The sequence below is a fragment of the Diabrotica virgifera genome, chromosome 4, assembly GCF_917563875.1.
Source record: "Diabrotica virgifera virgifera chromosome 4, PGI_DIABVI_V3a".
Taxonomy (NCBI): domain Eukaryota; kingdom Metazoa; phylum Arthropoda; class Insecta; order Coleoptera; family Chrysomelidae; genus Diabrotica; species Diabrotica virgifera.
The window spans coordinates 12,077,907-12,098,169 of record NC_065446.1 but is presented as its reverse complement, the minus strand read 5'-3'; the positions used below and the strand labels follow the sequence as shown (position 1 = coordinate 12,098,169).

At 31.3% G+C, this 20,263-nt stretch overlaps 1 protein-coding gene across 1 annotated transcript in view; it reads left to right on the top strand.

Moving 5' to 3' along the window:
- The first annotated feature begins 238 nt into the window (after positions 1-238).
- Positions 239-20,263, top strand: part of LOC114336753 (neural cell adhesion molecule 2) — a 331,903-nt gene continuing 311,878 nt past the window's right edge. Inside the window, exons 1-3 of the mRNA XM_050648967.1 lie at positions 239-290; positions 362-676; positions 14,374-14,519. Coding sequence (XP_050504924.1) covers positions 239-290; positions 362-676; positions 14,374-14,519 — 513 coding nt within the window. The remainder of the gene's footprint in view (positions 291-361; positions 677-14,373; positions 14,520-20,263) is intronic.

Below are 20,263 nucleotides of genomic sequence, written 5' to 3'. Positions count from 1 at the left end.
TCTTTAAACGTTGGAAGTTGCAATACTTCACCGTGTGTGAATGGACTAATAATGGGATATATATATTTGCTCAAAGCCGTCCGCACTAATTTGATTCACCTTTTAATTTCGCAGCTTTTTTTATACAGACCTATTCTACGTTTACATGAGTAGTTAATTACAGGATTTACTAATTGGACTGGTATTTTATAAAGATTACTTATTTTCCTTTTTAAAATAAATAAATGGCATCATAAACATGTTCAGAGAAGAAAATAACAATATCTATTATCTTTTTCCAATAATTATTTGTAAAAGTTGGAACTTTCATTAACGTTTGACTTGTTTTCTATCCAATCATAATTTATTATTTTATTTTCAGTTCCTCCAGAACCACCAACAATACTAGACCAATACGGAAGATTACTGAATGGTACAGTTGGTCCACACGACGAAGGAGATGACATTACAATGAAATGTAGGACTGTGGGAGGTCACCCTCAGCCAGTCGTAAGGTGGTTGGTGAACGGCTTAATAGTTGACGATCATTACGAACACAATGCCGGAGATGTTATAGAGAATGTGCTAGTATGGCCTTCGATCAGTAGGAGAGACCTTGATGCTTTATTTACGTGCCAAGCTGTAAATACCAAACTCACAGAACCGAAAGAAGCGTTTGTAGTTTTGGATTTGCGATGTAAGTATTGTTATGATCTACTTTTTATTACTTTTATATCAATTAGTCTTTATTTGATTACTCCAATTAATTATTTAATCAATTATCCAATTGTCGCAAATCATACAAAAAATTAAGAAAAAATCTCAGGGTGCCTTTTTATAATACAAAAAAATATCTAAATTATCTTATGTTATACTTATCTTCTCTCGTGGTTCCAGTATCTCTTAGTTGGTTCTTATCGGAAGAAAAATAGGAAAGGGAAATAAATAGAAATATAAAATAAGCATACAGAAATATCTTTTATTATTAAAATTAATACTCTAAAAATCGATCAATTAAAAACCTGTGGACATACATAGCTGTCCGAATGAAATTTTTACCACTTAAATCTATTCTAGTTCAAATAAAAATTTATCGGTTTGTTCCCGATGACTTTGATAAAACAAGCTAAACAAACAAATTTAGGTATTCGGAAAATTACTTATACTTCCTATTTAATTTTTGAAATATTGGAATCTTAATTCATATGCTGTTACTCAAAATTTTAGTTTCCGAACATAAAAATATCTTTCACATAAATTGACTGACCTTTTGCTTCACTCACAATGATGTCTCCTCTTGACCCAAACAGCTCTTCCTTGTTGACTATGGTAGGCTACCCATCAAAGCCCTCTCCGTTCTCCAGCTTCAATCCAGCAGCATACCAGCACTAATTCTCCAAAAAACAACGAGCCAAGCCTCTTTTAACCAGTACTCGATTCAAACAACTCCAAAATTCTCTCCTCTCCTTCTCACAATAATACATAATCAAAGAGGTGTTTCTTCTCAATTTGATCTGTCTCTCGTTCCACTTTTCAGCTCCACTCTCCACTATCAAACAACCACTGGTACTTGCTGTTTAACTATCCACGAAAACTTTGACTACTCTTCCGGGATGCCGGTCACATAATAATTCCTCTTTCCAAAACTATCTGAAAATTCAACCTTCTATGCTTCCCATTCCAAATTGCCAAACCAATCAGAGACATTTCTTCTTCCCAATTCTTTTTTTCATTCGAAAAAACCCACGCTTACTTTCAAAAATATTAATTACTTTCGGGATAAAATCATAATAATAAAATCATAATAATTACTTTCGGGAAATTCTACAAAATTTACTCGGGGTTAAACAAAAAGAGACTAAAATTTCAAATTTTATTTTACATTATTTCCTCAAGATATCATTACCTGTGGCTTTTGGCCTCGTGCATAACAAAGCACCGTTATAATCTCCAAATACCCTGAACAATTATTGTCTATTCATATCACTTTCAGGGAAAAAATCTCATTAACGATAACCCACTTCTTAAAAACTACTTATAATAAATAGTTACAAATCAATATACAGGGTGTATCAAATTTATGTGCCCGCGTTCTATTAAAATTATTAAAGTTTTTAATTCTATCTTTGATTGATAAATTGATACAGAATAGTACATACTCTACTTATTCTTCTTCTTTAAGTGTCGTCTTCCAATTGGTGGTTGGATATCGTCCTCACTATCTTTACTCTATCTACCGCTGCTCTGAAGAGTTCTATAGAACTGCATTTAAACCAGTCCCTTAAATTCTTCGGACATCTTGGATTTTAAAGCACCCTAAAATATGTCTGTGTAGATATTGGCATTGAATCCGACCCGGGCCGACCGTCACATGTAACACCGTTGCCGTATCCTCTATTTTTTCATACTACCACGTTACAATTTTTTGTGATATTATATTTGTGTGTGAAATGTATCATTTTTGTGTATTTTAGGTATGTTCTAATATGTTATGTATATATAGGTTTTTACTTGATTATTTTAAATCATTGTGACGTTTAACTTGCTAGAAACCTTGTAATATTGTGTACCTAATGTGTTAAAAGTAAGTAGTCTTGAAACACCAATTAAGTAAAGTTTATTATGTTGTTGTTTTCACCAATTTTGAAAAAATGTGAAAACATTGAATTGTCCACGTCCGTCTGTCCGTCCGTCCGTCTTGTCTGTCTGTTTGCAAACTCAACTCCTTCGTCATTATACCAGGTAGAATGACAAATGAGGTGTCAAATGAAAGCTTATCCAAGGATGGTACTAAAGGTGAGAAGTTTGACATAGGCTGTCTGTCCGCCTGTCCGTCCGACCTGGTATAGTAACGGAGGAGTTATATTCGTGGTCAGACAGACAGACGGACAGACAACCTAGGTCTAATTTCTTACCTTTAGTACTATCCTTGGGTTATAAGCTTTAATCTGACACCTCATTTATCATTATACCTAGTATAATGACGGAGAAGTAAATGTTATTATTCTATTATTCTTGTAGGTATATTTAACATTGATTGAAATTATGAAAGAAATATATAGAAAACAGCATGGCAACACTGCGATGCACAAACATAAAAATGCAGCCACATTCAGCTGTGCCAGCTGTGCGTTACATAGGGTGCTTTAAAATCCAAGATGTCCAATTCTTCAACCATGGCACTCTCCTTCTTCCGACTCTTATCTTTGCCTGTGTTATCAGTCTTAGCATTTCATATCGCTGTCCAATTATTACGTGTCCCAGATATTGTAACTTTCTTATTTTTATTGTGTTTTATATTTCATAGTCTTTGCCCATTTCCCGCAATACTGTGTTAATTTTCTTCTGTGTTCGTGCTATTAGTCCAGGAACTGAAGCTTTTCACCTCGCAATTTTTACAGAATAGATCTATTTGCTTGAAAATTTGAGAATAACTAGTGGATAGTGTAAGGATCAGAACGTATATGGGGCCGAAAAGCGCTTTTACCATGGGGATGGTTGCCCCCATCTCGGGGGGTGGAAATTTTTTATTATATATTTTCACCGCAAAAGTTGATATAAACATACATTTTAAGCAAAAATTGTTCCATACATTTTTTTGATAAAATTAATAGTTTTCGATTTATTCGCTATCGAAAGTGTTAGTTTTATACCTATCTAAAAAATCAATGTTTTTCGATAAACTCATTTACGATTGACTCAATTTTTGCCGTAGAAAAATTTTTTTCAAACTAGGTTCTTGGGAATTAAATAACCTACAATTTCATATTTAAACATTTTTTCGTATCTCTGATGCTAATCTTTCTATTCTGAAGAAAATGGCATTTTTTACCAAACTTCAAAAAGTCGTTATTCGTTTTAACTCCAGTTTTTCGAATACCAATAATTCTAAGCCAGTCAGACTTCCAGAATCTGTTATTAATACATAAATTAAGAAGACTGAATAAAGTCAATGACTAAAAACACCGCTAACTTACATTATTATGCTTCCAATTGGATTTCTCCTTTGTTTTCCAAAAAAAAATATTGATTTTTTAACCGTGACTTTTTTATTTTTTTATCCTAGAAAATTTCTTAATAAATAATTTTGTAGGTTTTTACAATATCTATAAGGCTGTTAATACTAAATCCTTTTAAAACCCTCAGTCGCAAAAAGAGGTGACTTTGAAAGGGTTGGCCAAGGTGGATTTTGCATATTATTACAAGTTTTAATTGTCAATAGCTCACTCAATTTTTGCCGTAGAAAAAATTTTGCCAACCATGTTCTTGGGAATTAAATAAGCTACAATTTTATATTGAAAAATTTTTTTGTATCTCGTTAATCTTTCTATTCAAAATGGCATTTTTTACCAAACTACAAAAATCCGTTATTCGCTTTTAACTCCATTTTTTTAAAAACTAATCATTCTAAGCTGGTCAAACTTCTATAACCTATTAATAATACATAGATAAAGAAGACTAAATAAAATTAATGAATAATTTTAATTAGGCTGGTGATTAATGGGAATTTTCAAGCAAATCGATCCATTCTGTAAAAATTGCGAGGTTTTGTCTTATTTTAAGCTTCATTACTTGGACTATATTCTAAGAATACTCCTGCACGAAAAACGGGCACCCAAAAAAATGGATAATTTTTGATGGCTCGTATCTCCTAAACCTGTTGTCCGATTTAAGTAATTTTTTTAATGTTATAGCCTTATTCTTTAACAATATGGCTATAATAATATTGTTGATAGACAGGTAAATTTTCATTTTATACCGGGTGTACCAGTCAAACTGGGTTTTTTCTGAATTTTCACAACACCCTGTGGAATATTTTAGCCTTTATAAAATATTGAAATTAAAACCCAACTATAGCCCTAGGTTTTCTTAACATGCTGTTTTTTAATTATTCGCTTGTGTTGGATAATAAACAAGTTAAGGACTTCAACAACTAGGATATGACCAGCGTGCACGCCAATGGTGAATAAAAATTCTTGATTGTATGTCAAAAAATGCGGAATAACTACCTCTTAAAACCTACCAAATTTCATTTGCATATCTTAACCGGTTTTAGAGCAATAAATATATCGTCAGTTTGTAAGAAAAAAATTCAACATCCCGTATCTCGGAAACGAAGCATTTGCAGACATAGGTTTATCAAGTAAACGTTCATTATTTTTTCATGAAGAAGTACCCCTTAAAGATTGTCGCACTTATTTAGAAACACCCTGTATTGATAAAGAACATGGCTAGTTGTTAAAATCCGTAACTTTTTTTATTATCTAACATAAGCGAATGAATCTAATAAAATGTTGAGAAAACATGAGGCTATAGTTGGGTTTTAATTTGAGTATTTTGTAAATGCTAGAATATTCCACAGAGTGATGCGAACTTTGAGAGAAAAACACAGTTTGATTGGTACACCCGGTATACAATGAAAATTTAGCTGTCTAGCAACAATATTCTTACAGCGATAATTTTACAGAATAAGACCATTATAAAACTATAACACAGCGTTTCTCAACCTTTTACCCTTTGCGACCCAATTTTCCATAATTATTTTCACCGCGCCCCCCTCGTACAATAACAATATATCTATGCAATAATATTGTACCTTGAGTATTTTGACAAAAAACAGTAAAATCTTACTTTTTAGTATTGAGTGCTCTTTGTGATTATAACTCCTCATTAGTGTTCATGTGTATTTTATTTTTTATTTTGTCAGAGTTTTGTTTTGCTTTGATTTTAGTAAATTAGGTAATGTTTTTGGTGTGTATTTTTATATGCTCACGCCCTCCCCCCCATTACTAAAAGCGCGCCCCCCTAGGGAGCGCGCCCCACAGGTTGAGAATCACTGCATAACATATTCAAAAAAAAATACTTAAATTGGACGACAGTTTTAGGAGATACGAGACATCAAAAATAACCCATTTTTGGGTTGCCCGTTTTTCGTGCCGGTAAGTGTATATACCACATTTTAAAGGACTGTAGCTTATTTATGTATTCTTGCTTCAATGTCCAGCTTTCAAGTCCATATTGCAGTATCGATAACACGTAGCATCTCAAAGCTAGTACTATTAGTTCTAATCTAAGGTCTTTGTTGCAGAGAATTGTTTTCATTTTTGCAAACGCACTTGTTGATATTTCTATCCTGGCCCTTATTATGTAAGTTCGATATTGTCTGAATTCCAGCTTCCTAGCTAGGTTTTTGTATTTATCAACGCTTTCTATCGGTACATTTCCCAAATGTATGCCTGTTTTTATGTTTTTATTCATTTTGCTATTATTCATTTTCAGTCCATATTCTTCACAGCAACGGTTTGTTTTGTTTAGTAGTACATAGTTGGATTTGTTCAGCAGAGCTTGCCATAATCACGGTGTCATATATGCATTCTTATGTTGTTAGTAGATCTTCCTTTAATTATTATTACTACGCATTACCACCCCTTCTCATTATTTTAAAATAAATAAAAAGCAAAAAGAAAAGCGATAATAATAATTATTATATATTTAAGATTTCTTTTGCATAAAAGCTTCACCGACTAAAGCTTTGATGCAAGGTTCACTCGCTGTCCTCGATTGTTTTGTCTATGTAAGAATCATACAGGTTTACGGTATTTACATTACGGTTTACTGCCAAAACCAGATAAGTTATATTTTGTTAGTTTTAGTGGAGTCATTGAAGGTTTTCACCTCCGATTTCGTTGAACCTTCATCGATTTTCATGAAGATTGGTAAGTAGTTAGAAGATACTTCAAGGAACAAAGGTGACATGATGTTAACTTGCGCTTTTGCCTTGGGGGTGGTTGCCACCCCTTCTCGGGGGTGAAATTTTTTTATTAAAAATAATACCAGAAATCGATAGAGGGGCAACTTCTAAGCAAAATTTGTTATATAAAGTTATTAACATAAATCAATACTTTTTGAGTTATTAAATATCAAAGATTTTATTTTTTCTTAAAAAAATGCATGTTTTAAAGCTGTTTTTCACGTATTACTCAAAAACTATAAGCTTTTGTAAAAAAGCTACTATTTACAAAATTAAAGATAATAAAAAAATTAATACACTCCCTACTTAAAGAACTAAACTAATGTTATTTTAAATTGAGTTATGCGTAATTGAATGTATATTTTTTTCGACGAGTACTCAAATCTAAGTATTCAAGCTTACATAACGGGAAAACGATGCATTTTATAGAATATACTTGTTAAGCCCTTGTCAAAGTACTTCGGAATACCTATCAAATGAGCTTCAGTAGAAGTTAATAGCATCAAAATTAAGCAAGTTATGATGAAAATAAGAGAACCCTTTCGATTTTTTTAGGAAAAAGTTAAAAACTAAACATACGCCATTTCCCCAAAAATTAAAATTTGTAGTAATCCTCAAAAGAATTTCTTTATGTTATCATAGTTAATTATTTCAACAAATTTGACCGGTTTAGAATGCATATTTTTGAAAAAAAGGTATAATTTAAAAAAATCAGAATTTTTAGAATTATCGTACTTTTCATTTTCTTTTGATAATAACTAAAGACCGGATTATATGTTTTTTGCATATCGATAACCATCAAAGATACAATCAAACGCTTCAGGATGTGGACGAATTATGATAATTAAAGGCGTTTGACACTAATTTAATTTTACATATTTAGAATATTTTCGGTTTTTTAACATATTTTGATGGTTTGAACATATTTTCGACCGTTTGACATATTTTGGCATATTTTTAACATATTTTGGCATATTTTTAACATATTTTGGCATATTTTGACATATTTTTGGCTGTAAACAGCTTGACACAGTTAACCATGTAACAATGGTTAGGTTTATAAATAATGCATTCATGAACTTTTTCCTTCCCGACATTGTTCCAGCTAACAAAATCTTGCTTATGGTTTCCGATGCTGCGTCATACATGGTCAAATCTGGCCAACAACTAAAAGTTTTATATCCCAATTTAATTCATGTGACGGGTTTTTGTCGCATGGTTTAGACAGAGTGGCGTTCGAAATTCATTTCCTACATTTAATAGTTTAATTAGCAACGTGAAGAAAATATTTTTAAAATCGTCTTTAAGGATTCAGATATATAAAGAAAAATTACCAAATACTCCTTTGCCACCGGAGCCTATAATCACAAGTTGGGGAACATATTTAAAAGCTGCCTGTTTTTATGCGGAACATTTTCTCCCTATAAAAGAACTAATTTTATGTTTTGAAGAAACAAATATTGGTGCGATTTTAAAATGCAAATCAATTTTAGAAAACAGATCACTGCACAATGAGCTTTGTTTTATTAAATCGAATTATGAATTTGTTTATAAAACCATCCTCAATCATGAAACTGAATCGTTTCCACTAAAAGAGTCCCTTAATTTAATTCAGAAATTTAAGGAAAACGCTGAAGAAGTTTCTGGAAAAATTGGACAGTCAATAAATAAAAAATGGATTGAAACTTTACAGAAAAATAGTGATTTAAAATTATTATTACAGGAAGCAAAAAAAAATAATTTTTGGGGCGATTTTGATGTCAATACCAATTTAAATGCGGAGATTGTTAACGTTATAAAATTTGCACCAATCACATCAGTTGATGTTGAACAAAGATTTTCAACATACAAATTACTACTAACGGATAGGCGACATAATTTTACTATTGAAAATATTTAAAAACATTTGATTGTGAATTGTTTTTATAAGAAGGAATAAAATGTAGAAACGTGTAATAGTAATAGGTACTAGATAGGTATACATTCGTATATTTAGGTTAATTTTGTCAATATATGTACTTACCGTTATTTAATAAAACTTTTATACATTTTGTAATGCATATGTTCTTGTTACTTTAAAATGTTTTTCACATATTCCACATATTTGGAACATATTTTAAACTTTTAGGGAATATTTTCAACATATTTTACTCATATTTCAGACATATATATGCACATATTTCAGTCAAAACAGGAACATATAATCCGGTCTTTAATAATAACTCCAAAAATACTCAATATACGTAAAAAATGATAAATAACTAAATTTCAGTTTTTTCTGTAGCAAATACTTTACCGATTTTACTATTTTCGTAGAGTAAAAAATAACCGAGATAGAAACGTTTAAAATTTCAATTTTGCTGCGAGAACCATGTAACCGGGGCCATTTAACCTTTTATTTTTAAAAAAGTAAGAGGTATAAATGACTATTTTGACCTTTTTTTAATAGCTCTTAGAATAAAATTTTAACCAGTTATTAGATGAACTTGCTACTTTAAAATTTAACGGAGTTATTTACAAAAAAACAATAATATTTTTTAGAAAAATTTTTAAAAGATACATTTTGAAACATTTTTGGTGCATAAACTTTAATGCTATCAACTTGTTCGAGCACTTATTTGATAGATATTTCAATGTGCTTTGACAAATGTTTAATAAGTTTATGTTATAAAATGCATCATTTTCCCGGTATTTAAGCTTGAATACTTAGATTTGGGTACTCGACGAAAGAAATATATATTCAATTACCTATAACTCACTTTCAGTTAACATTGAAAGGTGTTTCTAGTAAGGAATTTATTTAGTTTTTTATTAGCCTCAATTTTGACAATAATAACTTTTTTGTAAAAACTTATAGTTTTTGAGTTATTTATGAAAAATCGGTTAAAAACATGCATTTTTCTCACGAAAAATTAAAATCTTTGATCTTTAATAACTCAAAAAGTTTTGATTTATTTTAATAACTTTATATAACAAATTTTGATTATAATTTGTCGCTCTATCGAATTGTGGGGTTATTTTTTATAAAATAATTTTCACCCCCGAGGAGGGGTGGCATCCACCCCCAGAGTAAAAGCGCAGGTTGGCACCATGTCACCTTTATTCCTTGAGATATCCTCTAACCACTCACCAATTTTTGTGCAAATCGATGTAGGTTCAACGAAATCGGAGGTAATAGCTCATATTCACCTTCAGTGACTGCACTATTTTGAGAAAATCAAGTTTAAAAGTTTAAACCTACAGTGAAACAACTACATGAAAAGAAACAGTTAATAACCGATAAAATAACATAGATTGTGGTACTGTGAATATAATTAACGCCAAAAATCAGAATTAAAATCAGGAAATGTTAAAGAATTTAAAAAAATGCAAAAAAATCTGTACTTAACCTATTTTGCCTGAACTGATTGGCGTAATTTGAAACTTGTCTTAAAGTATCTTTAACTGAAATGTTAACTTCAGGATCACTATCTTCAAGTGCTGGTTCAGGAATTGTCTTGAACATCGTCGGAGGATGGTAAATTATAATAATATGAGTGAAATTCATCTGGAATCACACCCGATTTGTACAACTTCAATAAATCTTTTTTTTTTAACTTATAGGTCGCATCTTCGTATACGCGTCCTTTAGCGTTATTTCTTTCAAATTAGGTATTTTTCGACTTCTCCCAAAAACGTTTATTTCTTTGTATTCTGAGGTATGATCATACCTATACTCAAGGATTCCTGGTTTAGCCTTTTGGTATCGAAAACACTTACCTTTTAATCAGTTTACCTTTTCGTTTTTCATGTCTCTCGTTTTATCTTTAGTAAGCTTAGAAAGGCATTCTAAGTCAAGAAAATCTTTATATTTGAGTTCCTGCACAACAAACGGTTTCTTTTTTGATGATGGTGTTCTGGCCATGCAACATATTGTTAGCCAATTATGCATTGTATACACAGGAACATACTTCTAGGCTCGTTCAATGGCACTGTGCATACTGTCCACTTCCATGTAGCTGTGTCCACTTTCCAGAAACTTTTGCGGTATTTTTGGGATTTTTTTGAACCAAATAGAGCAACAAAGCGCTAACATTTTGGTTCCTGTTTTGTCCACTGCAAGTGTCGGAAAACACTGATAATGCATTTACAGTAGTGGGAATCTGATTAATATAAGTAAAGAGGCAGGTACCAATTTCTAAGCTACCCCTTTCCCCATGAAGCTCTATCCAGCTATAACAAAACGCATTATTTGGCGGTGCTAGCTCATACACTGTCAAATTATAAGTGCAAATTTTTCGACTGTAGTACATTGGACTCACGTCGCTACTCGGTATTTGAAGCACACATTGCAAGTCAAATGTAGCACATACAAATTGGCCTCTTTCTTAGCTCTAGCTTTGTCTCTTGCTTTTGCTGTGCAGCAATCCTCTTTCCGAGCCACGTGTTCTTCATATTGCGTCTGTAATTGCTTTTTCTTTTCTTCATCATTAGTCTTGTATTGTGCAGAGCTGGCATTGATTTTTCTTTGGAGTGAAGAAAGAATAGTTGTAATTATTACAAAAAATGCGTCTATAAATAATTGAAGATACAGGTGAGGTTCATTCATGTTCACATAATTGTTTATACATTGAGTACATTTTATTTATACTCAATTTACAATCTAGATATTTTCGTTTGGTAGAACTCCTCGTATAGTGGGACTCCAGTACAGGAAAACTTTCAATATGTTTTTTTCAGCGGTCCTCTGCCTCTTTTGTCGAATCCTGTAAATATTTTACCTTCACCCTTATTCAAAAACGCATGCTCAACCACTTCTTTGCTAATGCAAAGAGTTTGTAAAAAAAGCTTTGCAGACTCATTTACAATGTTTACAGAGCCCTCTGCGATGAAATAACATTGCAGCAAAAACAAGATAAGTGTCGTTTTAATTTAGTTTGGCGGTGTAAGTTTTCGTCAGATAATTCACGTAAAAAAAGTTAAATGACATTTATCTGGTTTTGCACAATTGGGCATACTAGAGTAACGATAAAATAAACTGGAAAAACAAGATAATTGCACTTATCTGTTTTATACGCATAGTCATTCTATAAAAATCTACTACGCTTCAACAGCAAAAATAAGTTAAATGGCATCTAACCGGTTTTTCTAGAAGAATTAATTTTCTTTTTGCATATGAAATTTGTACTTTTCGTTAAATGTGCACTTAACTTGTTTCAGTTTTACAGTTTTAACCAAAATGAATAACTGCCAAAACAAGCCTACATAATTCACCTCTTTTCCATTGTCCGACACTTATATGTTTTACGCAGAACATTTATATACGAATTTTGATTACGAAAATGCATTTAACTCAAATATGGTAAAAATGCACTTATCTGGTTTTGGGAGTAAACCGACGATATGTTTGACACTCTTTAAAATCTACCTAAATAAAGCACTGAACAAATGGAGGAGATCTCTGGAGTAGGTATACCTGGGTATATGTTTTATTTCGCAGACTATGAAGTAGTCCGCAGACCAGGAAGGTCATATGCTATCTTTGGATCCTACGTCCTAAGGCCTAAGGCCTATGTCCATCTTTGGACATAGACCACCCCAATCCTTTTCCATTCTTCTCTGTCTGTCGCTACAGACAATTTTGTTCCATCGGTCTTCTTTTTGTCTTATACTGTGTCCGGCAAAACTTTATTTCAATATTGCATCTTTTTGTCTAATATTCCTAAGTTTTGTGTTCTCTCTTATCCACTTGTTTCTCTTTTATCCATTAATTTTATGTGCAAAATTAGTCTTTCCATTGCTTTTTGCGTTTTTATGATTTTGTCCATGTTTGCTTTTGTAAACGTCTACGATCGGGAACCATAAATGAGAATAGAGAGTACGCATTGATAATATTACTTGGTCTTAAGATGTTGATATTTTGTGTTTAAAAACAAAAAAAAAAGATTTTTAAGAGTATGTTTATAATATTGTTGGAATTTATATTCTTCTTTTAAATTATAATATTAGATATAGTCCAGAAAGCCATTGCGCATTCGCTAGGAAAAATATTCTGATTAGGATTTTTTGCACAATCTTACTCAAAAAGGACCCCTTTTAACAAATTTTCATGTTGCCAGGACCACAAGTGGGTCAAAAATTTTTTAAACGTTTTTTTTTGGTTGTTTTCCTAAAATTATTTTGTTTGCATGAAACAACGTTTTTTTAGGTTTTTTGGATCATTCCAAACAGAAAAGTCTTTAGTGACTTTTCTCTAAAGTTGATAGTTTTTGACATATAAGCGACTAAAAATTGAAAAATTGCGAAATCGGCCCTTTTTAACCTTCAAAAACTATGTGAAAAACTTAAAATTTGACTGTTGCCAAGGTTGGTAAATATTCTTTAAACATCGATTGATGAAATCCCGCAGAGTTTTTTGCAATATAGTATTCAAAACTCGTTTGATTTTTAATTTCTAATCACGCGTGCGCGACACTATTTTCCACTGTTGTATGTGTATACAGTATGGTGCAAATGAAAGGAATAAATTGGTTATTTCGTAAGCCGGCGACTTTAAGGAAAAAACACGAAACAGGTCGATTTTTATTTTTAAGTTATGATATTGTGGCATATATGTTATACTAGTGACGTCATCCGTCTGGGCGTGATGACGTAATCGATGATTTTTTTTAATGAGAATAGGGGTCGTGTGGTAGCTCGTTTGAAAGGTTTTTCAATTCTCTATGTAGTAATGTAAACATTTACATCATTGTTTATACTGGGTGTCCAAAATATTTTATTGAATTAAATTATTTGACAAAAAAGAAGTAGAAGGACACCCTGTACAAATAATAATATAAATGTTTACATTACTGAATAGAGAATTGAAGAACCTTTCAAATGAACTAGCACACGACCCCTATTCTCATTTAAAAAAAATCATCGATTACGTCATCACGCCCAGATGGATGACGTCACTAGTATACCATATATGCCACAATATCATGACTTAAAAATAAAAATGGACCTGTTTCGGTATTTTCCCTTAAAGTCGCCGGTTTAAGAAATAACGAATTTATTTCTTTCATTTGCACCATACTATCGGTGGAAAATAGTGTCGCGCACGCTTGATTAGCAATTAAAAAACAAAGGAGTTTTGAATACTCTATTGTAAAAAACTCTTTGGGATTTCATCAATCGATGTTTAAATAATATCTACCTACCTTGGCATCACTCAAATTTTCAGTTTTTCACATAGTTTTTGAGGATTAAAATGGCCAATTTCTCAATTTTTCAATTTTTAATCGCTTATAAAATCTGTCAAAAACTATCAACTTTAGAGAAATGTCACTAAAGACCTTTTCTGTTTGGAATGATCCAAAAAATCTAAAAAAAAACTTTGTTCCATGCAAAAAAAATAATTTTAGGAAAAAAACAAAAAAAAAAAACTTTTAAAAATTTTTTGACCCACTTTTGGTCCTGGCAACATGCTTTGTTAAAAGGGGTCCTTTTTGAGTAAGATTGTGCAAAAAATCTGAATCGGAGTATTTTTCCTAGCGGATGCGCAGTGGCTTTCTGGACTAATAGCAATTTTTTAATTAAGCAGTACCTATCGTGTTTTTACTGTTAACACTAAATTTTAAAATAATTTTATAGTACATTTAGCAATTTGTTTATATTTGCAGTACCACCCTTAACGGCGACCATTCTCAAAACTGAAAGTCGTTTGGTAGCTGATAAACGTTATGAAGTCACTTGCGAATCGGCTGGATCTCGTCCCCCAGCGATCATTACGTGGTATAAAGGGAAAAGGCAGCTTAAAAGAACTAAGGTAAGTCGTTGCAATTTTCCTGAAAATTTTTTTTTCACATTTTATTTGCATTGATACATACCTAACTTGAAGTATTTAGCAACTAACTTCATACTGTCGGCATATGCGTACTTTATACTGTCGCTTTTATAAAAATTCACTCTCAACATTTGGCCCAAACGCGCCTAATAGCCCGATCAAAGAACAATCTGACCCCAAAAAAACATAAAGGAAGGATTAAAATTTGGGATTGTCTGTTATTATATAAGATATATTATTATATAAGAAAAAGTTTACAATTCTACATCGCCTCCATTTTACAAAAATGGAGGGGAATACTCGCTCCCGAAGATGAAAAAAATACATTCAAAATAAGACCGGAATTGGATAAAATGACTAATTCTAACAACTTTTTTTCTAGAGTTTTTTCACTAAGTCAATACTTTTCGACTTATTTGCGAGTGAATATGTTCATGTTTAACAAAATAAAACATGTTTTTGGACAGTTTTTCGGAGATAACTCCAAAAGTAAGTATTTTAGCGAAAAACATATTCTTAGCAAAAATATAGCCCATAAAAAATTGAAAAAAATGGTGTATACATGAGGTCTGTAGACCCAGTAGAAGCAGAGTTGCAGCTAATAAAAAGTAGGTTCTTCTTCGTCAAATTCCAAATCGAATATGTCAATGTAAAATTACCCAAAAACGGAGCACTTTTAGGGGAAAATTCATTTTAACTTTTTTAAAGTGTTTAAAAAAGGTTTATTTTTGTTTTTTTAAATAAACTTGGAATATTAAAAGTAAGTGAAATACGCTCAAAATATTGTTGCTCTCTTTTAGTTTTTGGTAAAAAAATCGCGAAAATCACCCCCTAATTAGCATCACATATAAATTTTAACATTAACACTTCACAGGTTACTTTGTCTATGTATTATTTATGATCTATATATGATCTGTAAGTTTCATCGGTTCAAAGTGCTTCGTTTTGAAAAAGCTGTAGTTAATAGTTAAAATTGCTTTAACGAGTAACTAATCACGAGTTTAGGCAAATTTTGGACAGCCATATCATAACCAATTTTCGTCTAACAAGAAAACAAAAAATCAAAAATATTCAAAAAAGTAAAACGTGCATTTTATTACTCTTTGAGATTTTTGGTATTCCTAATTGTTTTTAAGTTAAATACATAAACAATTACGATTTTTTTCAAAATTAAAAATAATGTTTTATTTTAAACCCAATTTTTTTCAAAACTGAGCACTTTGAACCAATGAGACTTATAGATAATATAAACAATAGATAAGTAAAGTAACTGGTAAAGCGGTAACGATTAATTTTATTTGAGAAGCTAATTAGGGGGTGATTTTCGCCATTTTTTTACCAAAAAATAAAAGGGACCAACAATATTTTGAGCGTAGCTCACTTACTTTTCATGTAAGAAGTTTTTTTAAAAAACAAAAATAAACCTTTTTTTAAACGCTTTAAAAAAGTTATAATCAATTTTTCCCGAAAAGTGCTCCGTTCTTTGGTTATTTCACATTGAATAATTCGATTTGGAATTTGACGAAGAAGAACCTACACTTCATTAGCTGCAACTCTGCTTTTACTGGGTCTGCAGACCTCACGCATACACCATTTTATTCAATTTTTTATGGGCTATATTTTACTAAGAATATTATTTTTTTACTAAAATACTTAATTTTTGAGCTATCTCCGAAAAACCGTCCAAAACCATTTTTTTTTTTTGTTAAAAATGAACACATTCACTCGCAAATAATTCGAAAAGTATTGACTTAATACAAAAACTCTATAGAACAAAAGTTACTTAGAATTAGTCATTTTATCAATTTCGGACTTATTTTGAACGTATATTTTTTCACCCCCGAGAAAAAATTTTCACCCTGTATTTTCCAATTTTTGTAATATGGAGGGGATGCAGAATTGTAAACTTTTTCTTATATAATAATAGACAATTTCAACTACCTATTCCCAAATTTTCATCCTTCCTTTATTTTTTTGGAGGTTTTCGTAAAATTTTGCGTCTCCTGATCGGGCTATAAAGGAATGTAACTTCAAAAATCTCTAACAGTTTTCATTTTGTGTTATTAGTTCCAACTGTTGTATTTTATTTATTGTATGTTCAATTTGCAATTTATATAAATTTTGCAATATATTGTTTTTGTTTTTGCTTTACTTTAATAGTCTGATATTACTGTATATTGACGATTTATCTAATTTTAGTAAATTATATTTTTTACTGTTACCTTTTGACTGTATTATATGCTTTGCCCATAAAATTGTAAAATTTTCAGTGACAATAAAGCATATTTCTATTCTATAAAGCATATTTTTTCTATTCTAAATTCAAAGGGCTGTAAATTTTGTATATGCACATTTTTTGTACTAAGGTAAGTTAGGTTCAATCGAATTATTTTTGGTCCCAGAATATGTGATATAATTTTAATTATAATTAATACTCTTTCTGGGGATTTAGACTAGTTTCCTGTAGGCATATTACAGCCAGAGACATGTTAAGGATAGACTTGGCTAGGGATATGCCAGTCATTGCATCGGAGTGTAACGTCAACATAGGATTGAGTGGTCTAGCAATATTTGTCTGTTACATGCGCGGGATAGTTGGGTTAAAAAAGATAGATATACCACCGATAGACTGTTTCCATGCTGTTTCCGCGTTACGCTTTTTTGGTGACTATGCCGAGTCTACGCTTTAATATGTCAATGATTACAGCACAAGAATGTTCACCAATTAGATTTTAGAGTAGGCGATGGAAACATCCATCAATATTCCATTGAAATAGAGATTTAATTTTAACATTGACGTAATTCGGATGTGTCGCTTTCACTGTACGATGCATCATTGAAATGCTAATTAAAGATTTTTTTCCTCATAGATGTCAATTTGCATTTTACGGATCTGTCCTTTAAATGGGCGTAAATTTGATTAAGCATATAGTTCATTAACTTTAACTTTTTCCAAGCGTCACGGTTAATTTTCAAACAAGCTAAATCAAAAAATAAAGTGAAACGTACGACGGATACGTACTGTCTAGTCCAGTCGGGTTAGACGAATAACAAGCCTGACCTCGCATTAGGAGCTGACCTAAATTTAATTTTTCTAATCTTTAGGGGGGTCAATAGTAGTGTAAATTTAAAATCTCGACTGAATTCCGGTATTGAGTTAGCCGCCATCTTGATTTTAAACGAGAAGCGTTTTTGCTCAATATCTCCGCTATTTTCAACTTTTCGACAAAAATGTAACAACTAAAATTGTTTAAAATGTAATTTTATATCATTTCTATTGTTACAATTTTTTCGTGCCGTCGATATTTTCCGAGTTATGGCGGAAATTAGTGACGGTTAGAGCATAATTATTTAATTATCTCGTTTATTATTAGTTTTACGACAAAAATGCTTCTATACAAAAATAGAGGTAATTTAATTCTACACAATTTTAATCTCTTTCATTTTTTTGCTAAAGTTAATATTTAAGGTAGTACGTATGCGATAATAGCGCGAGCGTAAGACCAGATTGATTTTGTAGCAATTGTTTTTGTTCAATATCTACGCCATTTTCAACTAAGATTGTTCCAAATATGTTTTCCTACAATTTATTTTTAAAAATGTTTTTCATGCGGTTGATATTTTCCGAGTTAAGTGGGAAAATAGTAAAAAGTGGTGGGGGAGCATAATTACTGAATTGAATCTTGTTTCCGAGCTGCCCAAACTTTATAATTATATCCTATAGGGGAGATCAATAGTAGTGTAAATTTCAAATCTCGACTGAATTCCGCGGTTGCATTAGCCGCCATATTGATTTTAAAGGAGAACCGTTGTTGCCTAATATCTCCGCCATTTTCAACTGTTCGACAAAAACGGTAGGTACTAAAATTATTAGAAACGCAATTTCCTACAATTTGTTTCCACAATTTTTTTTATGCGATCAATAATATCCGAGTTAAGTGGAAAATAGTAGAAGCGGAGGGGAAGCATAATTATTGAATTGTCTCATTTATTATTAAGTTTACGACATAATTGTACATAAACAAAAATAAAGAGAATTATATTTTATACAATTTTTGAAACTGCCAATGAAACACCAACCAAACTAAGTACATAAAAGATATAAATAATAACTTGTATGCTTTAAGTTCACTTAATTTTACTAACTGGCTGGTTTTATTGGTTGAATTTGTCTGTCGAAAATTAAATTTCATGTCAGCTAACATATTTTACCACCACTGGTTCTCTCGAAAAATTGTAGTTAATCTTAATTGCAACAATTTCAGTCCTTACGCATTTTGTCGAAAAGTTGAAAATAACGGAGATATTGAACAAAAACAATTGCTATAAAATCAATCAGGTCTTGCTCCAGCGCTTTTACCGCATACGTACTACCTTTAATATTGATTTTATCAAAAAAATGAAGTTGATCAAAATTGTACAAAATTTAATTTTCTTAATTTTTTATAGGTTCAAATTTGATGTAAAACTAATAATAAACGAGATAATTCAATTAATCAATAATTATGCTCTAACTGTCACTATTTTCCCCATAACTCGCAAAATATCGACCGCATGAAAAAAATTATTATAAACGAAATTTTAGAAAATCGCATTTTCAATAATTTCAGTTTCTACATTTTTTGTCGAAAAGTTGAAAATGGCGGAGATATTGAGCAAAAACCTTTCTCGTTTAAAATCGTTTAAAATTAAAATGGCGGCTAACGCAACGCTCAAATTCAGTCGAGATTTGAAATTTATACTACTATTGACTCCCCCTAAAGATGAGAAAATTAAAATTTACAGCAACTCGTAATGCAAGGTCAAATGCTATCCCGACTGGGCTAGTCAGTCTGTCAGTGGTAATAATTAGGACAGAGGTTCTCAATCTGTGGTACATGTACCACTGGTGGTACATATCATTATTGGCGGTGGTACACAAAACACAGAAAAAATTAAAATAGTAGTACTTAGTAAGTATTGATAATACAATTTAAAAATATAGGTGGTACCAAAAATAATAAAAATAACTGTAGGTGGCACATCACTCAAAAAGATTGAGAACCGCTGAATTAGGACATGGCTATTATCCCGTGAACGTAATTTATAAAGTTGATTTATTGAGTGTTTAATCTTTTTTTACTATTGAGAAAATTGATGGACTCAACATTAAACAGCTTGATCACTATACAGACGATTACGAATATAAAAATAAATATAGAATGGTAATAAATAAATAAAAAAATGTCACAACCACAAAGATATTATTGTTAATAAGATTTAATATTACCTATGGTTGGGCAATACAAAACGATCGAGTGAATTACATTATAGTAGGAGAAGAATGGAATTCGAAGTAATTGTAACGTACAGTGTATAGACGAATGGCACTAAATAGAAAAAAAGATTGGAATCACCATAAAAGCAGAATCGGGGAGGACCGTGTGGCCAAAATAGCAAGGAATAAATCACCGATAGATAGAAGTAAGAAGAAGAGAAAGAAGTTCACAATTCATGACTTTAATTAAAATCGATATTATTAAAAATATCGCCCACATAATTTTTATTCGTAATATCGACACAAAAATTTGTTGCTAACTATCACATATTTGTTAAGTCTGTATAAACCGACTCTGGCCTATATGAGCCAGTATTTTACTCTATATTTTAACATATAACTTGTCGCTATTAAATTGAAAATAAATCAATATTTACGCTGTTATGATCAAAAGTAAATATATCGAAAG